Source organism: Trachurus trachurus (genome assembly GCF_905171665.1).
Source record: "Trachurus trachurus genome assembly, contig: scaffold_123_arrow_ctg1, whole genome shotgun sequence".
NCBI classification, from domain to species: Eukaryota; Metazoa; Chordata; class Actinopteri; order Carangiformes; family Carangidae; genus Trachurus; species Trachurus trachurus.
In genome coordinates this window covers 56,426-72,286 of record NW_028155241.1, presented here as the reverse complement: position 1 = coordinate 72,286, position 15,861 = coordinate 56,426, and the positions used below count along the sequence as shown (strand labels likewise).

At 40.6% G+C, this 15,861-nt stretch overlaps 1 protein-coding gene across 1 annotated transcript; it reads right to left on the bottom strand.

The window, feature by feature from the left end:
* Positions 1-2,329: 2,329 nt before the first annotated feature.
* Positions 2,330-5,737, bottom strand: LOC311007951 (uncharacterized protein). The gene is made up of 6 exons (XM_084001374.1): positions 5,318-5,737; positions 4,974-5,102; positions 3,797-3,990; positions 3,288-3,435; positions 2,824-3,028; positions 2,330-2,735 (listed from the first exon to the last, which is right to left on the bottom strand). Exons 1-6 carry the CDS (start codon positions 5,528-5,530, stop codon positions 2,431-2,433), a joined length of 1,194 nt encoding a protein of 397 aa, XP_083857500.1. The 5' UTR covers positions 5,531-5,737; the 3' UTR covers positions 2,330-2,430.
* Positions 5,738-15,861: the final 10,124 nt, after the last annotated feature.

Here is a 15,861-nt window from a genome sequence, read left to right as displayed (position 1 = left end):
CCTTTAACATCCTCAATGTGGGGGAGATGCACACTGAAGATATCAAAGGCCATTCTTAACAACTCAGAACATCCACTCCATAACACCTGTAGCTACTGGTGGATGGCTCCTCTCTCTTCAATGCCAGATAAATAAATACAGAAGATCCTTATACCAACAGCCATCAAGCTTTTAAATGCTTTTAATACTTCTTCTAATATATGAGCTGCCTGACAAATTGTTCTCAACAATTATTCTCATTCTTATATCCACTCCATTAGCCATTCTTTGTCTCATTTGTAGACTCTATTATCTAGTTCTTGTTGATATACAAAGTGGTGGAAAGTAACTAAATAATTGTATTTAAGTACTGAGTATTTTAATTGGCTTCTATACTTCTACCACTACATTTCAAAGGAAATATTGAACTTGTTACTATTACTATCAGTTCCTACATAAGACCATTAAGCATTGCTAGGTGTCATGGTTTGTGTCCGTGCGTCTCCTGTTTGTCTTGTGTGATGTTATTCCCTGTCTTGTCATGTCTGGCGTGTTCCTTTTGTGGGAGTTTCATGTTTTATTTTGAAGTCTGTGTCTTCCCTCTGTGTTGAAGTTTCCCCGCCTCTTGTGATTATTTAATGTGTCTCACCTGTTTTGATTACCCCTCGTTTTCCCCTGTGTGTTTAAACCCTGTGTTTTCCCTTTGTCTTCATTGTATCGTCTGTTGACTTGTCATTTGTCTCTGCTTGGCCCTCCTGTGCTGTTCCTCCAGTGAGAAAAAAATCTGATATTCTTCCAGGTCAGTGTTCCTTGCTGAGGTGGTTAGTGGGAAGCTGAATCCTAGCAGAATGGTGGTGGTGAGGTTTTTAGAGTGTGAGGCTTCTCTTCAGGGGATTGCCACAAAAGTACAGGATGCCATTGGAAGTCAGGAGCCCTTAATATTGACTGATGCGCAGGGCAACGCCATTGTGGAGTCAGAGGGAACAACAGGTGAGTAACATAAATTATTGTTGTGTTTCTCTGTATTGAGTCTATGCTTTTTTGATTACAAATGAGTGAACCACTTCAGTTGTAATGGTTTTTCCTGGTTTCCACTCCTGCTCCAAGGGTCGCCTTACTGGAAACAAAACGCAAGAAAGATTCTTGCTGTTCCAGAAAAGGACTTCAGAGAGCTGCAGGGCACCAAAAGAAGGAGAATGAGGTAAGGTCATCTCATTTACACTGAATTGTATGTGTTCCTTTTTTTGTTGTTGTTTTGTTTTTTCTGTTAGACTTATCATTACATGACTTTTCAGACAATTTTGCCATTGCTGCTTCTGTATACAACATACATAGGATTATTTGGCATTCCCACATACTAATACTCTGTCTGCCGCTAAGGAACCAACTCCCCCCTTAAAGAATGAAAGCCTGTCGACCTCATATTTCCATATTCAGGAATGGAATTTTTCAACCCTTACCAATTTTACTGATTTGTGTCTTTTTCCTAATAAATACATTTCCTAAATTGCAGCCCTGACCTGGCAAAGCTACATTCATAAATCCAATACTTATGATTATTATTTTTTAGGCTCTTTTCTAAACTTTCAAACCAAAGGTTAAGCTTCCACCCCACCACCACCAATCCTGTTCACCACATCCAGTACATAATCTAGCCTGTGTGTTTTGTTTTATCCCTGTGTAGCAGCCGAAAAGATGAAGATGTTGGAGGCATTACAGAGGTCACAGAGAAAATTGAAGACCTCGTACTTGCATCTCAGAGTCTCCCGGATGTCACTTCAGCAATCAGGGAGCTCACCAGTCTGGCTGCAGCTCAAAGAGTGACCCTGACTCGTTCCCAGCTGCAAACCATTAAGCAGGGATTCTCCTGTGTTATTTGCTTGAGTAAGTATCCAATGGATCTATTTTATATGGTGTGTGCCACAATGTAAGATTTACAAATAAACATTCATTTTTTACATTATCTAACCAACGTCAGCTGTATGCCAGCCACTTCATTTTTTGTAATATATATCAGACATTTTTTATAATCATCAAAGTTGTGTAAAAATATAACGCTCATCCAATACACCAAGAATATTTTACTGGGGAAACACTTGCAGAAAATGACTAGTTTTTCTCATTTTGTTTTTTAGAGTTCATCGGGGAGCCGGTGTTCACACAGTGTTGCCAAAGCATCATTGGCTGCAAGACTTGCCTGGAACAGTGGCAGGAGACCTCAGACAGTTGCGCAAAATGCAGGGGAAATGCTGAAGGCAACAGCATGTTTGAAGTTAATGGCCTGTCTGAGGTATTTTCTGTTCTCAGGTCACTTTTTGAAGAAGATGAGTAATTTACTCAGAAACAGGCAGATATTTGAGTTGTTTTAATTATGAAAGATTGAGTCAGAGTTCACTGCTACCAGTTCTACTTGTTTACATTCTTTGAGTTCTAATACAGCAAATGGTGTTTTTACACATTGCGCCGAGTTGTGTTTATAAGAAAGAGAAGTGCTTCTTTGTATGGTGTGAAATCATTGTTGACTGCTCGAGAGAACAATTCAGAAATGTCAGAATATGTGTCTGCAAACTGATTCTCAGCCAGTACTTTGTCTTGTTCTGTGGAAAATGGATCTACTCCAAAGGTAGATTGTGGTGTCAGTGAGGACCCCAGCTGTTGTCTGTAGAGGTCTGCTGCTTCAACTGAATGAGGCAACAGCTCCTGTGGGATTTTTTTGGGACACCCACTGCCAGCCAAGTTATTTGGTGTACCTTTACCTGTAAAATAAAGAACATACTGTTGACCTTGAGACTTATGTGTGCCTGTTGTAATTATTTTAATGTTTGCAATACTGATTTATTTCACCTGGAATTCGATGAGCATTCCAAGACTCTACCACTCTTGTAAGACCAATCTGGCACAGCTGACCAGTCAGGCAGGACACACAGTATCTGACAAGGCTGTCATCCATGTCCAGTTCGTCCTGATCTACCAACTGCAGAAGGGCTGTCTTCAGGGGGTAGTTGACACGATTATTGACCTCAGGCCAGATTCGTTCAACTGTGTGATTCTGAATGTGAGGCAAAAACTTGTTATTAATTTATTCCAATGGTTAAATTAAAAATATGTAGACTTTCCAGAAAAGTGTTCTGCTTATCGTAAAAGTTGGAAAGCATAGCAATTCTGAAGAAAATTAAAAAGACAGCATGATGCTGAAACAAACATAATAGTATCTAAATACTAAACAACACAAAATATTAACAATAAATAGCTTCAATGGGCATGCAGTGTGTGTTGGTGAAGCAACCATAGAAACTACTGAACTGTACCCTTGTGGATGGAGTTTGTAGGTAAGGTCTTCTCTCCTGATCATAGCGATGAGATGACAGCAGCTCCTGCATGAAGAGTGTCAAATAGAATTCCTTTCCATGATCCACGCGCACCTGGTCCCACATCCCATTAGCAACTACTGCAGGCCTATTGGATGAAAAACTTGATTTTAATTTGTGCAAAGCTTTTCAAATGTAGCCATTCCAAATCAGTTATTCTCTGTAAAATATAATGATTCAGTTATAACAAAGTAAATGTTAAGCAGTCAGCATTTTGTCACACTTGTGTACATGTAGGATACTATTTCAATGCCAGTTTAAATGAAGAGTCTGTCATTTATATGGGATTAGTATATGCCGCCTTTCCTTTCAAGTAGGACGTCCAAAATCACATATCATATAGTGTCATATCACAATCTTGATACCATATTGATATATTGGCCAGCAACCACTGTCTTGCATAAATGACACAATACTGCTTTAAGTGTCCACAAATTACAGGCTATTACCTGAAAACATCTTCATAGATGACTAGGTTGTTTTTTATGGGCATTGTGGAATGACCAACAACCTTTTTGCTGAAGCCATCAATGGCTACAACATGTGTGACCCCATACATCGCTAACTTTTCATTCTGGTCCATATGAATCTTCTGTCCCATGTAGTCTGCTTGGTATGGTATGGGGTTGAGATTGCGGGCACCCTAAAAGAAGACACGAAAATAATGTAACAATTCCATAGAAACATTTCCTACAACGCCATCCTCAACAACATAGTCCTATACTCTAAATGAGCTGATAACTATGGCACCCTTGACACTTCAGGAGTACAATATTATTCCCATTATAATTGAATCTTATTACTTTCTTTTGGCCTACCCCTTACAGTAGATTGCCTTCCTATTGCTGTTGTTTGGATGCTTGTGCATGGGTCAGTGTAGTGCTGCTACTTTTCGACACCAGTAGATGGCAGTAGCACCCTGTTGATGTGGGTGACTGGCGCTGTGACCCGTTTCACAAAGCAGGTTCAACAAACTCTGAGTCTAATCCATGGATGTATTATATTAACGGTCTAATCCTGAACTCTGAGTTGATCTACTCTGATAGGAAACTCAGAGTTTTGGGTTTCTGAACAGGTTCAATCAACTCTGAGGTAACTTGACCCTGAGTTACGGGGAGATGAAAAGCCCTCATCAATGGAACAAAGATGATTCCCCACGGCAACCAGCAAAAAAAGCCTCGCCCCTCCCACTTCTCACTTTCTTAAAAAAAAAAAAGGCTACTGGTCATAAAACAGTAAACACTGTTACAAGGAAGAAAAACAACATCGGCGACATAAAAGGACGAGGAGGAAAATAATACATTTGTTACCTACAGTAGCAACCATAATATTATTTTGTAGCAAAAACGCTACACTAACGGAAGACAACATATTTCTATTTTCAAAATAAAAGCATTTGTTATTGTAACCTACTACGGCCACAGAGACGCGCCCCTTAACCAGCTGATCCCTGGTTTACACCAACGTCTCTGTTTACACAAATACACACATCATAACACCTAGGCTATAATAATCCGCTGATCCATGAATTGATTTCTCAAGTTGAAAACAAATGTATGTGGTTGTCATGGAAGTGACCACGGCGCTACCTGAATCATCTTGAATTTGCCAAGTGTAATAACCTACCTGGCGTCTTGCTTCATGGTAAGGTTGGTGCATAGTTCTGAGCACTGATCCTATTCGTGTCTCAGCAGCATGAACCCCTTTAATGGCGAGATACCCCTTCATCATTCTTCTGCCAAATGTTGGTCCCGTCTAGAAAAAAACAAACATGATTTTAACATTCCAAAATCATGCCGATATGTGTCATTGGGAGAATACGTGAAATGGGGGTGGCATAGGATTTGCAAGTGTTTTACGGAATCTGTTTACTGTGACGATAAAAAATGTCAATGTGGGGACAAGAATACACTTCTTTTCCCACGCACACACACATATCAAAGAAGAAAAGATCAGATAGTCTTTCATACCTCGGCTATGGCTTTTGCCACCTCCAACTCCAGATGTTCCTCGGGCAATCCCATCAAATTTACGCCGTTTTCAGCACAGAATCTTCTCACATTTCGAGCTGAAAATCCTCTCCTGCCCCCGCTTTCTACTGAAATGCGTGCAGAGATTTCGGATGATGACAGGCCTTGTTTTGCCATGTCTAAAATCATTTCTGAGTACGGCTCCAAAGACATTTTGCTCCTTCGCGCTTTGTTGTAGCCTAAATGACAGCTTCCGGTGCGAGAATATGAATAAATGGTTGTTTTTGGTTGGTTTTTTCGTTCCTGCTGACTAGTGAATTTATTTTTGATATATGAAATAGAAAATGAAAATAAAAGAAAAATTCAGCGAAATTCAATTTTTGTTTTTGTGTTTCAAAACGAAAATCAAATAAACCAGTCGTTTTTTGTTTTTTAATTCCCATTCATGAAGGGAAATTCCAATGACCAAAAGATACACGGACCAGTGGCCTTGTCTGGATGGAGAAAGGAAGGTAAGAACAGGAGGACAACATAAATGGTTAAACAATAGCTACTGAATTTTAGTCAATATGACAATTGTAATTAATGTTAAAGCTTAGACTAATGATACTTTATCTGTCCATCTATCCACTTTGGCTTCTCAATATGGTTTTGATGTTTAAAGACACATTTTAATATTATATTTAGTTATGGTTATTTACAGGGTTCATACACATTTTACTATTCAATCCAATCACTTTAAAAGCCAAGCATTTAAACTAAAATCAAGCACTTTTCAGACCTTGAAAAACACAGCATTAAAAGTAGAGCATTTTCAAAGATTTTAAGCACCTGTACGAACCCTGTATCAAATCTCGTTGTGAAATGACATTAACCATGTCAATCTATACTTAATATGGCTTGTCACTTCACGGTATCGTTAATTAACGGGTATGTTAATTACCACGGACTACGCTATATATGAACAACAGGTTTAACGTTAACTTACATCCCTACGGCTCTCTCCCAGCCGGAGATAGACCAGTCGCCGCCGGTTGGTTCGCCGGAGCCGCCTCTCCTCTTCCTCCAACAACCAGTAAATTAAAAAAAACAAAAACAAAATCTCCGGGTCCATCATCGTCGTCGTCTGTCCGTTAAGTTTCTGTGTCGTCTGTCTGTATATTTTCTGTCGTATGTCTGTATATTTTCTGTGTTGTCTGTCTGTATTTTCTGTGTCGTATGTCAGTTTGTATTTTTGTTGTGACCGGCGTTTTTCCCGCTTGGCCGACAGACGTGATGGCGTCGTGACGCAATCAGGAAATGCTCCGAAGGCTAGACCGTCCCGTTTACCGACCGTTGACCCAGCCTCCGGAGGAGTCTCCGAAGCCGTGGCCTCCGGAGACCGCGTAGGCTGGGTCCTCCGAAGGCTGCAGCCCCTGAATTGGGACACAGCTTATGAGTTTATTGCACTTTGTTATTGATGATAACTTAAAAGGGGGAGATGTCATATTATAGTTATAACGGAACTAATGTTACCACAGCAACTGGAACATTGTAGCGCAGAGCAGTTAAGGTGTTGTTGCCTTGGTTACAAAGACGCTCTTCTTATGCCGCTTTGTTTAGATGTTTGCGCTGTTATTAAAGTAAATATCAACGGAGTAAGCCTACCCTCGATCATTTTACAGGGTGGGAGTGGCTTCATTCAGATTTAAGGCAGGCAGATCTCTGGGAGAACATCCACTGCAATGAGGAGACATCACCGAAGAAGCTACATCCTCTCAGAGATGAGGAAGATCATACTGAAGGTAGATGTCCAAGTTGGTGTGTAACTCTTCCTGCTTTTGAGTTCTTAAGGGGAGTGACTACATGGACTATCGGCTGATGTACAATTTCACATTGTCAGAAACATTACCCTATATGTTGGGGTAGTGTTGTTGATTTCAGGAGATGCGGTTTCCTTCAGCCATTCTAGATCATCAACTTTTCTGCAAGTCACTATTATTACTTCAACTTGAGCATTGACTTGACTGCTGAATTCAGTAAGTGCTACTTGTCAAGTAGTGAATCAAGGGCCTGTGAGATTTCTGGTTTAATGGATGCCAAAGTGCGGGACCGCAGTTCAGTGCCATACCTCTGTTTGACGAGCTTCGGCAGATCAGTGTGTATGAGGCGAAGCCACGTGAGGACAACAAAGTTCTCAAGTGAGGGCGTTAACTCCTCATCCTCAGTCACAGCGTTTCCCATGTGACTGATGCCGGAATCCTTACGCAGTAAGTTGTCATCAGTAAAGGCCATCAGACATTGATATAAATCAGGTTCCCGTTTGATATCTGCAAATTCAATGAAGTGGGCTCCAGTGCACTGAAAGCCGTAATGTAGGCGAATAGCTTGCCATATGCTGTCAATGGACGTGGAGTGTCTGACAAGGCTGTGATGAGAGATGACAGGACAGTAATTAGCGATCTGTCCCAGCATGAGTTCTAACATGGCCGCCTTACGTTCTTTAGTGCGACGTTGGGCAGCTGGAACCGGGTCGGCGTCATCTGTAAATTGAGATTTTTCCCATTTCTCCCATTCTGCACCATTGAGCAGAAACGGGGCAAACTCCCCGTCAAGCGACAGTGTGTACAGCAGGTTCTGACGCCTGTTTTCAAAAGCGTTCACAGTTTCAATCTTGGATAGACACCATTGCTTCGGGGCTCTGTGTGAATTAGCCGTTTACTGTAAACAGGAACAGGGTAGACAACGGGGCAGATCGGAGGTGACGCACGGTTACTATGACAACTACAAACAATACTGGCGCTAGTATAAAATAAACATGCTTGAAGAAGCTGAAGAATATCTCTGCCTCCGTCAACTACTTATTCTCCGAGTTCAGCACGAGTAAAAGCTGCAAAGCTCAACATAGGTGCTCTTTGGGGTTGTCTTGGTTGTGAAATACTCCACAAGTGTAGAGACTACCTGTCCAATTTGACTCTGTCAAGTCTTGATTTGATGGTGATATAGTAGCACGATGATGTATAATAAAGTTAAAAACAATATTGTTTGCCATTCAATTTTATTCCCAAAATTATTACTACCACATACAAAACTAGTCAAGATATGACTGACTGGGTTAAGTGGGCAGAAGAAGCAAAGCCAAAATTGATTATTAACGAAAGGTGGACCAAAAAGAAGAGAAAAAGCTCTGAAGTGAAAATGGCAAGAGCGTAATGGCTAAGACAAAAAGCAGAGAGGTGGCAAAAGACAGGTGGCAAATCAACAGCCAAAAAAATGAGTGGTAAAAAAAACTCCACACCTCAGCTGAAAACCTCATGTGTTGAAATTGTTACTTTATTCTCCGGTGTTAATAATCTCATGCTGGATAGATAAATGAACTCTTTCATTATGGTAAAAAAATCAGCATTTCATATAAAAAAGTCATAGAGTGAATACAAACAAACAGCAAAGAGCAAGATTTTAGGCATTTCATGCATAAACGCCACTTAAACCTGGTAAAAAAAAGGATACATTCTTCTAACCATCATTTTACACAAAAAATAAAGGAGTAACATAACATTGATAGGCTTAATTACCCAATTTTTGTTTTTTCTCTATGAACATTACCACATACAAAAGTGGTAGTTATATCAAACAATCATGAATTTTGAGTTATATAATTTTAAGATTATCAAACTCCAATTAAATGCATGGTTTACATCAATTCAGGTTGGGTGGAAAAAATGAAATTCAGTGTTTATTCAGGGATGTTGACACCTCCAGAGCTGGGGAGGAGCCCTCTCCTTCACACGAGGGACCTGGAAGAATCACACAATCATCAATCTGGATGAAATTTGCAAACATAATTTAATGTAAATGCTGTAGGAGTTTAAAAACTGAAAGAATGCAAAAGTTAACAAACACAGTACATACTATATCCATGGGATCTCTAGCCAGCTTAACCACCAGACAAAGTTTTAAAATTAACATTCTAGTTACAGGTGTGTTGTACTTACAGAGTCCTAAGGGAAAACTGGAGCATTGACATTGCTTTCTGTTACGGTAAGGATTACTTTGCAAGTTCCAGCCAACCCCTCTCCAACCATGTCTGCTGCCTTGATCACCAGGGTGTACTCGGGGTATTTCTGTTGGATGAAACATACAATGGCATTAACTCATCAGCTGGAAGGCTGGAAAATCCTTTCCTGAGCAGAAACATTCTCTGCTTGTTTTTCATCCATTACATTGTTATGCTAGTTTTGTTCAAATTGTGTGCTTTCACACCTTGCTAAAGCACAGTAAGATATGAAAAGGGTCTTAAAGCCTCACCTCTCGGTCTAGCCCACCAGCATTGACCCTGATGACTCCACTGACTGGGTTGATAACAAACAGGTAGTCAGCTGGCAACTGTGGAGTCTGGCTCAGTATACTATAGCGGACATCCGAGTTGTCAGAATTTGGGGCGTCAGCGTCTGTGGCTTCAACCGTCAGCACCTCAAAACCTAGAGAGGGGGAATTCAAAAGTTTTAGTTCATGTTAGGCACTGATGCATGGTACTGTTTAATGCTTATCCACAACTAGCACAGAGGTCCAACAAAAAACACCACACATACTGTATAACTACTACAAAGACTTTGAAAACCTTCTTCCTCCAATCATTTTTCATTTATTTCCTCTTGTCTTTCTGTGTTTATGTCACGCACTGATTCAGTTCTCTGTGTTCGGCTGTGTAGCATCACATCACAAGTGCTACTCAGTTCAGTAGTAATTTATTTGTCCCCGTAGGGAAATTGAGTTGCAGCAGATCACTTGACATTTCATCTAAAAAACAACAACAACACAGATAAAAACAGCACAGTACAACTTTCACACAGATTAACACTCATCATCAGTGAGTCAGCTTTATGTTTATTGCAGCCATAACCTGGTCAGACCAGCTGAGCAGGCTATGAGCTGACCAACACTAACAGTGATTATTATTAAGAGATTTAATGGCCTGGGGCACAAAAGAAAATTTTGCTCTGTTTTTAGTAAACAGAGGGGGGCGATATCGTCGCCCGGATGGAAGAGGGTTAAATGAGTGGGCAAGGGGGTGCCTTTGGTCACCTATAATATTCCTTGCCTTTTTCTCTATCCTATCTCTGTAGATGCCTTCCATACATGGCAGAGTAATGCGCAGCAATTTACTAGATATGGTTATAATTTCTCTAACCCTCTTTTTCTGTGCCTCTGTGGCATTGCCAAACCAGCAGGTAATACAAAAAGAAAGAATGCTTTCAATGAAGGAGCAATAGAACATTTGAAGCATTCTCCTTTCAACATTAAAGGACAGGAGTTACTTTAAGTGGAGCATTCTTTGTTGAGACTTGGTGCAGATTTGATTTGTCCACTTGTCCCACTTAAGCTTGCTGTCAAGCACAATCCCTAAATATTTAAACTCACAGACTTGTTGTATTGGCTTTCCATTAATTAAGGTTACTGTGTTGGGGGCTTCCTCTTTTCTAAAATCAACACACATTTCCTTGGTTTTAGATGGATTGAGGAGGAGGTTTGACTTTTCGCACCAGTTAACAAAGTATTCAAGTACTGGGCCATGCTCACCAAATTACAGGAAATAAATGTAGAAGTTACATTAGTGCTGTCTTGACACATTAGCTGTTAACTGATTTTTTGAACTAACAATACCTTTTGCTGAGGCCTCAGGAACTTCTCCCAGGTAGGTATCTTGAGAGAAAACAGGCTTGTTGTCATTCTGGTCGATGACATTCACTACTATTTCCATAGGTTCCTCAGGATTTCCTGAACCTTCTGCCACAGCATGAGCTTGAAACTGCACACAAGGAAATACATATGCAAGAGTAAACATGGAGGGGGCATGACATTTGAAGGGAAACCAATGTTCTCAGGTGGGTTTTCCTATGAATCCTGTCTAATCCTAAAAAGGAGGAAAAAGGTGCATAAAACTGAGGTTGGGATCTTACCATGTACTTGGGCACCATCTCTCTGTCCAGTGGCTGTGTGACATACAGAATACCAGTGTCTCTGTCCATGGTGAAAAGGTTAACAGGAGGCTGATCAGCTCCTGGGCCAGTGATGCTGTAATGAATCTTCTTCACTTTGTCTTCATTAGAGCGAATCTGCACAAACACAGCAGGTGTCAGTTATAGCAGCCATTACTGTAAGAAATCAACTAGGTTCAAAATCAAATTCTCAATCACAAGGGACCTGTGTTCATCTCACTTGTGATACTCTAAGGGGATAGGGTCCTCTGTCGTTCTCAACAACAGTGAGGGCAGGAATAACCCAGCCATAATCCCTCCTCCTTAGGCCATCACCAGAGTTGGGAAAAACCGGAACAGGCACTTGTGGATCTGCTGCAGCCTAGGAAAACATGCACATATTTAGAAACACTCACAGAAACAGAGCAACTGCAAAGAAATGGTCCAATCTTACAACCTTGATCATCAACATTTAACCTTCAAATACTTTATCATAAGATGAGGATACTGTCCAAGCTGTATGCCTGTTCATATCCTCAGCCATTCTCCCACTGTCTGCAGAGATGGCAGACTATGAATCAAAATCTAAGACATGGCCTTTTCATCTTCATGAGCTTTGACGGATAAGGACCACAGGATGGCAGTGAGACTCCACTGACCAAAGTTTATTTGTTCTAAGAAAATATAACCTCTCCATACTTTCACCTACGAAAGTGGGAATTACATCAAACAATCACGAATTTTGAGTTATATAAAATGAAGATGGTCAAACGCTGAATAAATGCACAGTTTATATCATGTCAGTTTAGGTGAAAAATGAAATTCAGTGTTTATTCAGGAAGTTGGACACCTCCAGAGCTGGGGAGGGGTGCTCTCCTCCACACTACAACATGTACATGAAAATTAACATTTCTAGTTACAGGTGTGTTGTACTTACAGAGTCCTGAGTGAAACTGGGAGCATTGTTGTTGCTTTCTGTTACAGTAAGGATTACTTTGCAAGTTCCAGCCAACCCCTCTCCAACCATGTCTGCTGCCTTGATCACCAGGGTGTACTCGGGGTATTTCTGTTGGATGAAATGTACAATGACATTAACTCATCAGCTGGAAGGCTGTAAAATCATGCAATCCTTTTCTGAGCAGAAACATTCTCTGCTTGTTTTTCATCCATTACATTGTTATGCTAATTTTGTTCCAGCTGTGTGCTTTCACACCTTGCTATTTGTGAAAGCACAGTAAGATATGAAAAGGGTCTTAAAGCCTCACCTCTCGATCTAGCCCACCAGCATTGACTCTGATGACTCCACTGACTGGGTTGATGGTAAACAGGAAGTCAGCTGGCAACTGTGGAGTCTGGCTCAGTATACTATAGCGGACATCCGAGTTGTCAGTATTTGGGGCATCAGCGTCTGTGGCTTCAACCTTCAGCACCTCAAAACCTAGAGAGGGGGAATTCAGAAGTTTTAGTACATGTTAGGCCTTGTTGCATGGTACTGTTTAAGGCTTATCCACAACTAGGATAGAGGTCCAACAAAAAACACCACATATACTCTATAACTACTACAAAGACTTTGAAAACCTTCTTCCTCCAATCATTTTTCATTTATCTCCTCTTGTCTTTCTGTGTTTATGTCACGCACTGATTCAGTTCTCTGTGTTCGGCTGTGTAGAATCACATCACAAGTGCTACTCACCAAATTACAGGAAATATTTAATGTAGAAGTTACATTAGTGCCAGTCAGGACTGCACATCCATTGTCTTGATACATTAGCAGCTCATACTGTTAACTGATTTTTTGAACTAACAATACCTTTTTCTGAGGCCTCAGGAACTTCTCCCAGGTAGGTATCGTGAGAGAAAACAGGCTCGTTGTCATTTTGATCAATGACATTCACAACTATTTCCATAGGTTCCTCAGCATTTCCTGAACCTTCTGCCACAGCATGAGCTTGAAACTGCACACAAGGAAATACAATTGAAATATACACACTATACATGCAAGAATAAACAGTCATGTTTTAACTGTGGTTATATCTTGTTAAGGTTATTGGCAGCTTTCAATGAGGGGAATGACCTCCTCTTTAATTTGGATGAATAGAACTAACCTCCACCCTGTTTCAGCCATGTCACTTGATGCTCAAAAAGCCTTTGATACAGTGGAATGGGCTTTCTTTTATTTGCAACTCTCTCAACATTTGGGTTTGGTGATGATTTCTGCAGAGGGATAAGAGTCTTATACTCAATCTCTCAAGCTTGCAGTCTTCACTAGATCAACTAGACAGGGGTGAAGTCTAAATCCACTATTGTTCACAATTTTCTTCAAACCATTGGCCACGTTGATCAGAGCAGAGTCAAGAATTAAGGGAGTCATTGGAGGCGACAGGGAGGCTAAATCATTTCTTTATGCTGACGATATTTTTGGTACTGAGTCTGGATCCAGCTACCGTATTTTCCGGACTATAAATCGCGGTTTTTTTCTAGTTTGGCTGGCCATGCGACCTATATTCAGAAGCGACTTATATATTTAAAAAACCCTACGCTATGACCACAAGAGGGAAGCAAGGCTTTTATTTCTAAATCCCTCCTCATTCAGTAGCTCATCTTCATCTTCCTCACGTGCTGTTCTCCTCGCTGCGCTGTCGGACCTGTCTCCGTTGCGCCGTAGCGCTTCACTCCCAGTCAATTCAGAGTATTTTCACAGCGTATTCTGCGGTCCATCTTCGGTCTCTGCTCCGGTCCCGACTGTGCTCCGGACACGGAGCAGAGAGCCAGGTCCGACAGTGCAAGCCTGTCCCTCTCTGAAGCAGAGGAGAGGTCGGCTTCACTCCTGTCCGTCTTCACAGACAGTTCACAAAGGGTTTCTGATCACAGGGTTTCCCGCAGCGCTTTCCTAAGAAAGAAAGAGCTGCCGCCTAAACTAACGTGTTAAAAAAAAAAAGTAGCAATATTCGCCGCCGCCGCCCCCCGTCGGACGATTGCCTTCATTCATCTCCGCATCCTCACACACACATAGTACACACCACAGAGAAGCGCGCATGCATAACAGCAGCGCGATATAGGTGCCGGCCTTTCGTGTAAACAAAGCCCCGGCCATTATATGAGACCCAGCTATTAACTAAATGTTTGACAAATAAATGCGACTTATTCTGGTGCGACTTATATATGTTTTTTTCCTCTTCATGACGTATTTTTTGACTGATGCGACTAATACTCAGGTGCGACATATAGTCCGGAAAATACGGTAGTTCTGTGTTAGTTTGACTATAAACTATTAAAGCATATTATAAGGTGTCTGGTTATTGCATCAATTGGCACAAATCAGAAGCCATGTATATAATTACATCCAGATATAAGGGAAATTATGACAACTGACATGGTAAAAGTATGAAATAAAATAAAAGCCAATGTGGATAAGTAGAGTAAATTACTGTACACCTGACATTATGGGGTAAAGTAAATACAATAGAAATGGTTGTGGCACCATAAATAAATTACCTTACTGGGATGATACCTATATGCATTCCAAAACAATTATTAGTAAAAAATTACAAATGATAAAATAATTTCTTTGGGATGGAAAAAAAAAACTTGAACTTGTATTGATAAATTATGTGAGTCAAAGAAGAGAGGGGGTTTATCATTGCCGAACATAAAATATTACAGTGTTGCCTTTGAGATGTCCAAACTTACAGGACATTGGGATAAAGCTGGTGCTGATCAAGACTGGGTCCTGGTTGAGCGGGAGCTAACCTTCCCCTTTAAACCTACTGATGATCTATTTGACATTGGCAATTTTCTTCCATGTATCAGATTTAAGGACAAATGTAATTTTAAAGGGCAGGAGCCAGTTTTGGAAGTAATTTCAAATTACACAGTGCATTAAAGAGGTTTTTTCAGTTGGTCAGAATAGAAGTCCAGTTGATGGTTACTTACGACTACCCAAAATGCATCATAAAGCTTCAAAACGGTATGAGATGCGTCGTTGGCCAAATAATAATGGTTATAGTAATCTCAAAATTATATGGGAGAGGGATTTGTCTTGTAAACTGGATGAAAAAACATGGGAGGGGATTCTTTCCAACACCAAAGAATACATTAGAGTAACCAGAGACAAATTCTTTCAGTATAAATAATTCATAAATATTATTATATTATAGGGATGTCAGCTCCTCCCACTTCCTCATTCCCAAATTGTTGTTAGTATATAGACACACCTGCAAGCAGGACAGACCTCTCCTCCGGTGCTGCTGCGTCCCCATTTCTTTCTTTTTTTTGTAGTTTGGGTATTTTGCTGTGTGTGCCTGTGCATGTGTTGAGCACGAAGCAGGGTGAGTGCTCTGGCCCTGTAGAATTTGTCCCTCCCTCGATGGTGGCTTCGCCTAGCCATCTTGTAATACTCCTTCTACTGACTAATGTTGCTTAGAAGCCATTATATTAAAGTGCTATTTAAATATTCCTGCTGCTCTATTAGAAACTGCTGTATTTTTTTATATAATAAAAACTGTAATCTTGGGGGAATCATTTGTCTCTGTCCGTCCTTATCGTTGTCACTTGCATCATTACTCTTAAACTTACCTGGCTCAGGCT

Bases quoted from the DNA above. Each gene is read 5' to 3' on its own strand.
- LOC311007951 (XM_084001374.1), bottom strand. From the start codon at position 5,530: ATGTCTTTGGAGCCGTACTCAGAAATGATTTTAGACATGGCAAAACAA. The intron at 5,103-5,317 runs GTATGAAAGACT...GTTTTTTTCTAG, and splicing joins TGGCAAAAGCCATAGCCGAG to ACGGGACCAACATTTGGCAG. The intron at 2,736-2,823 runs GTGAAATAAATC...TTTATTTTACAG, and splicing joins GAATGCTCATCGAATTCCAG to GTAAAGGTACACCAAATAAC.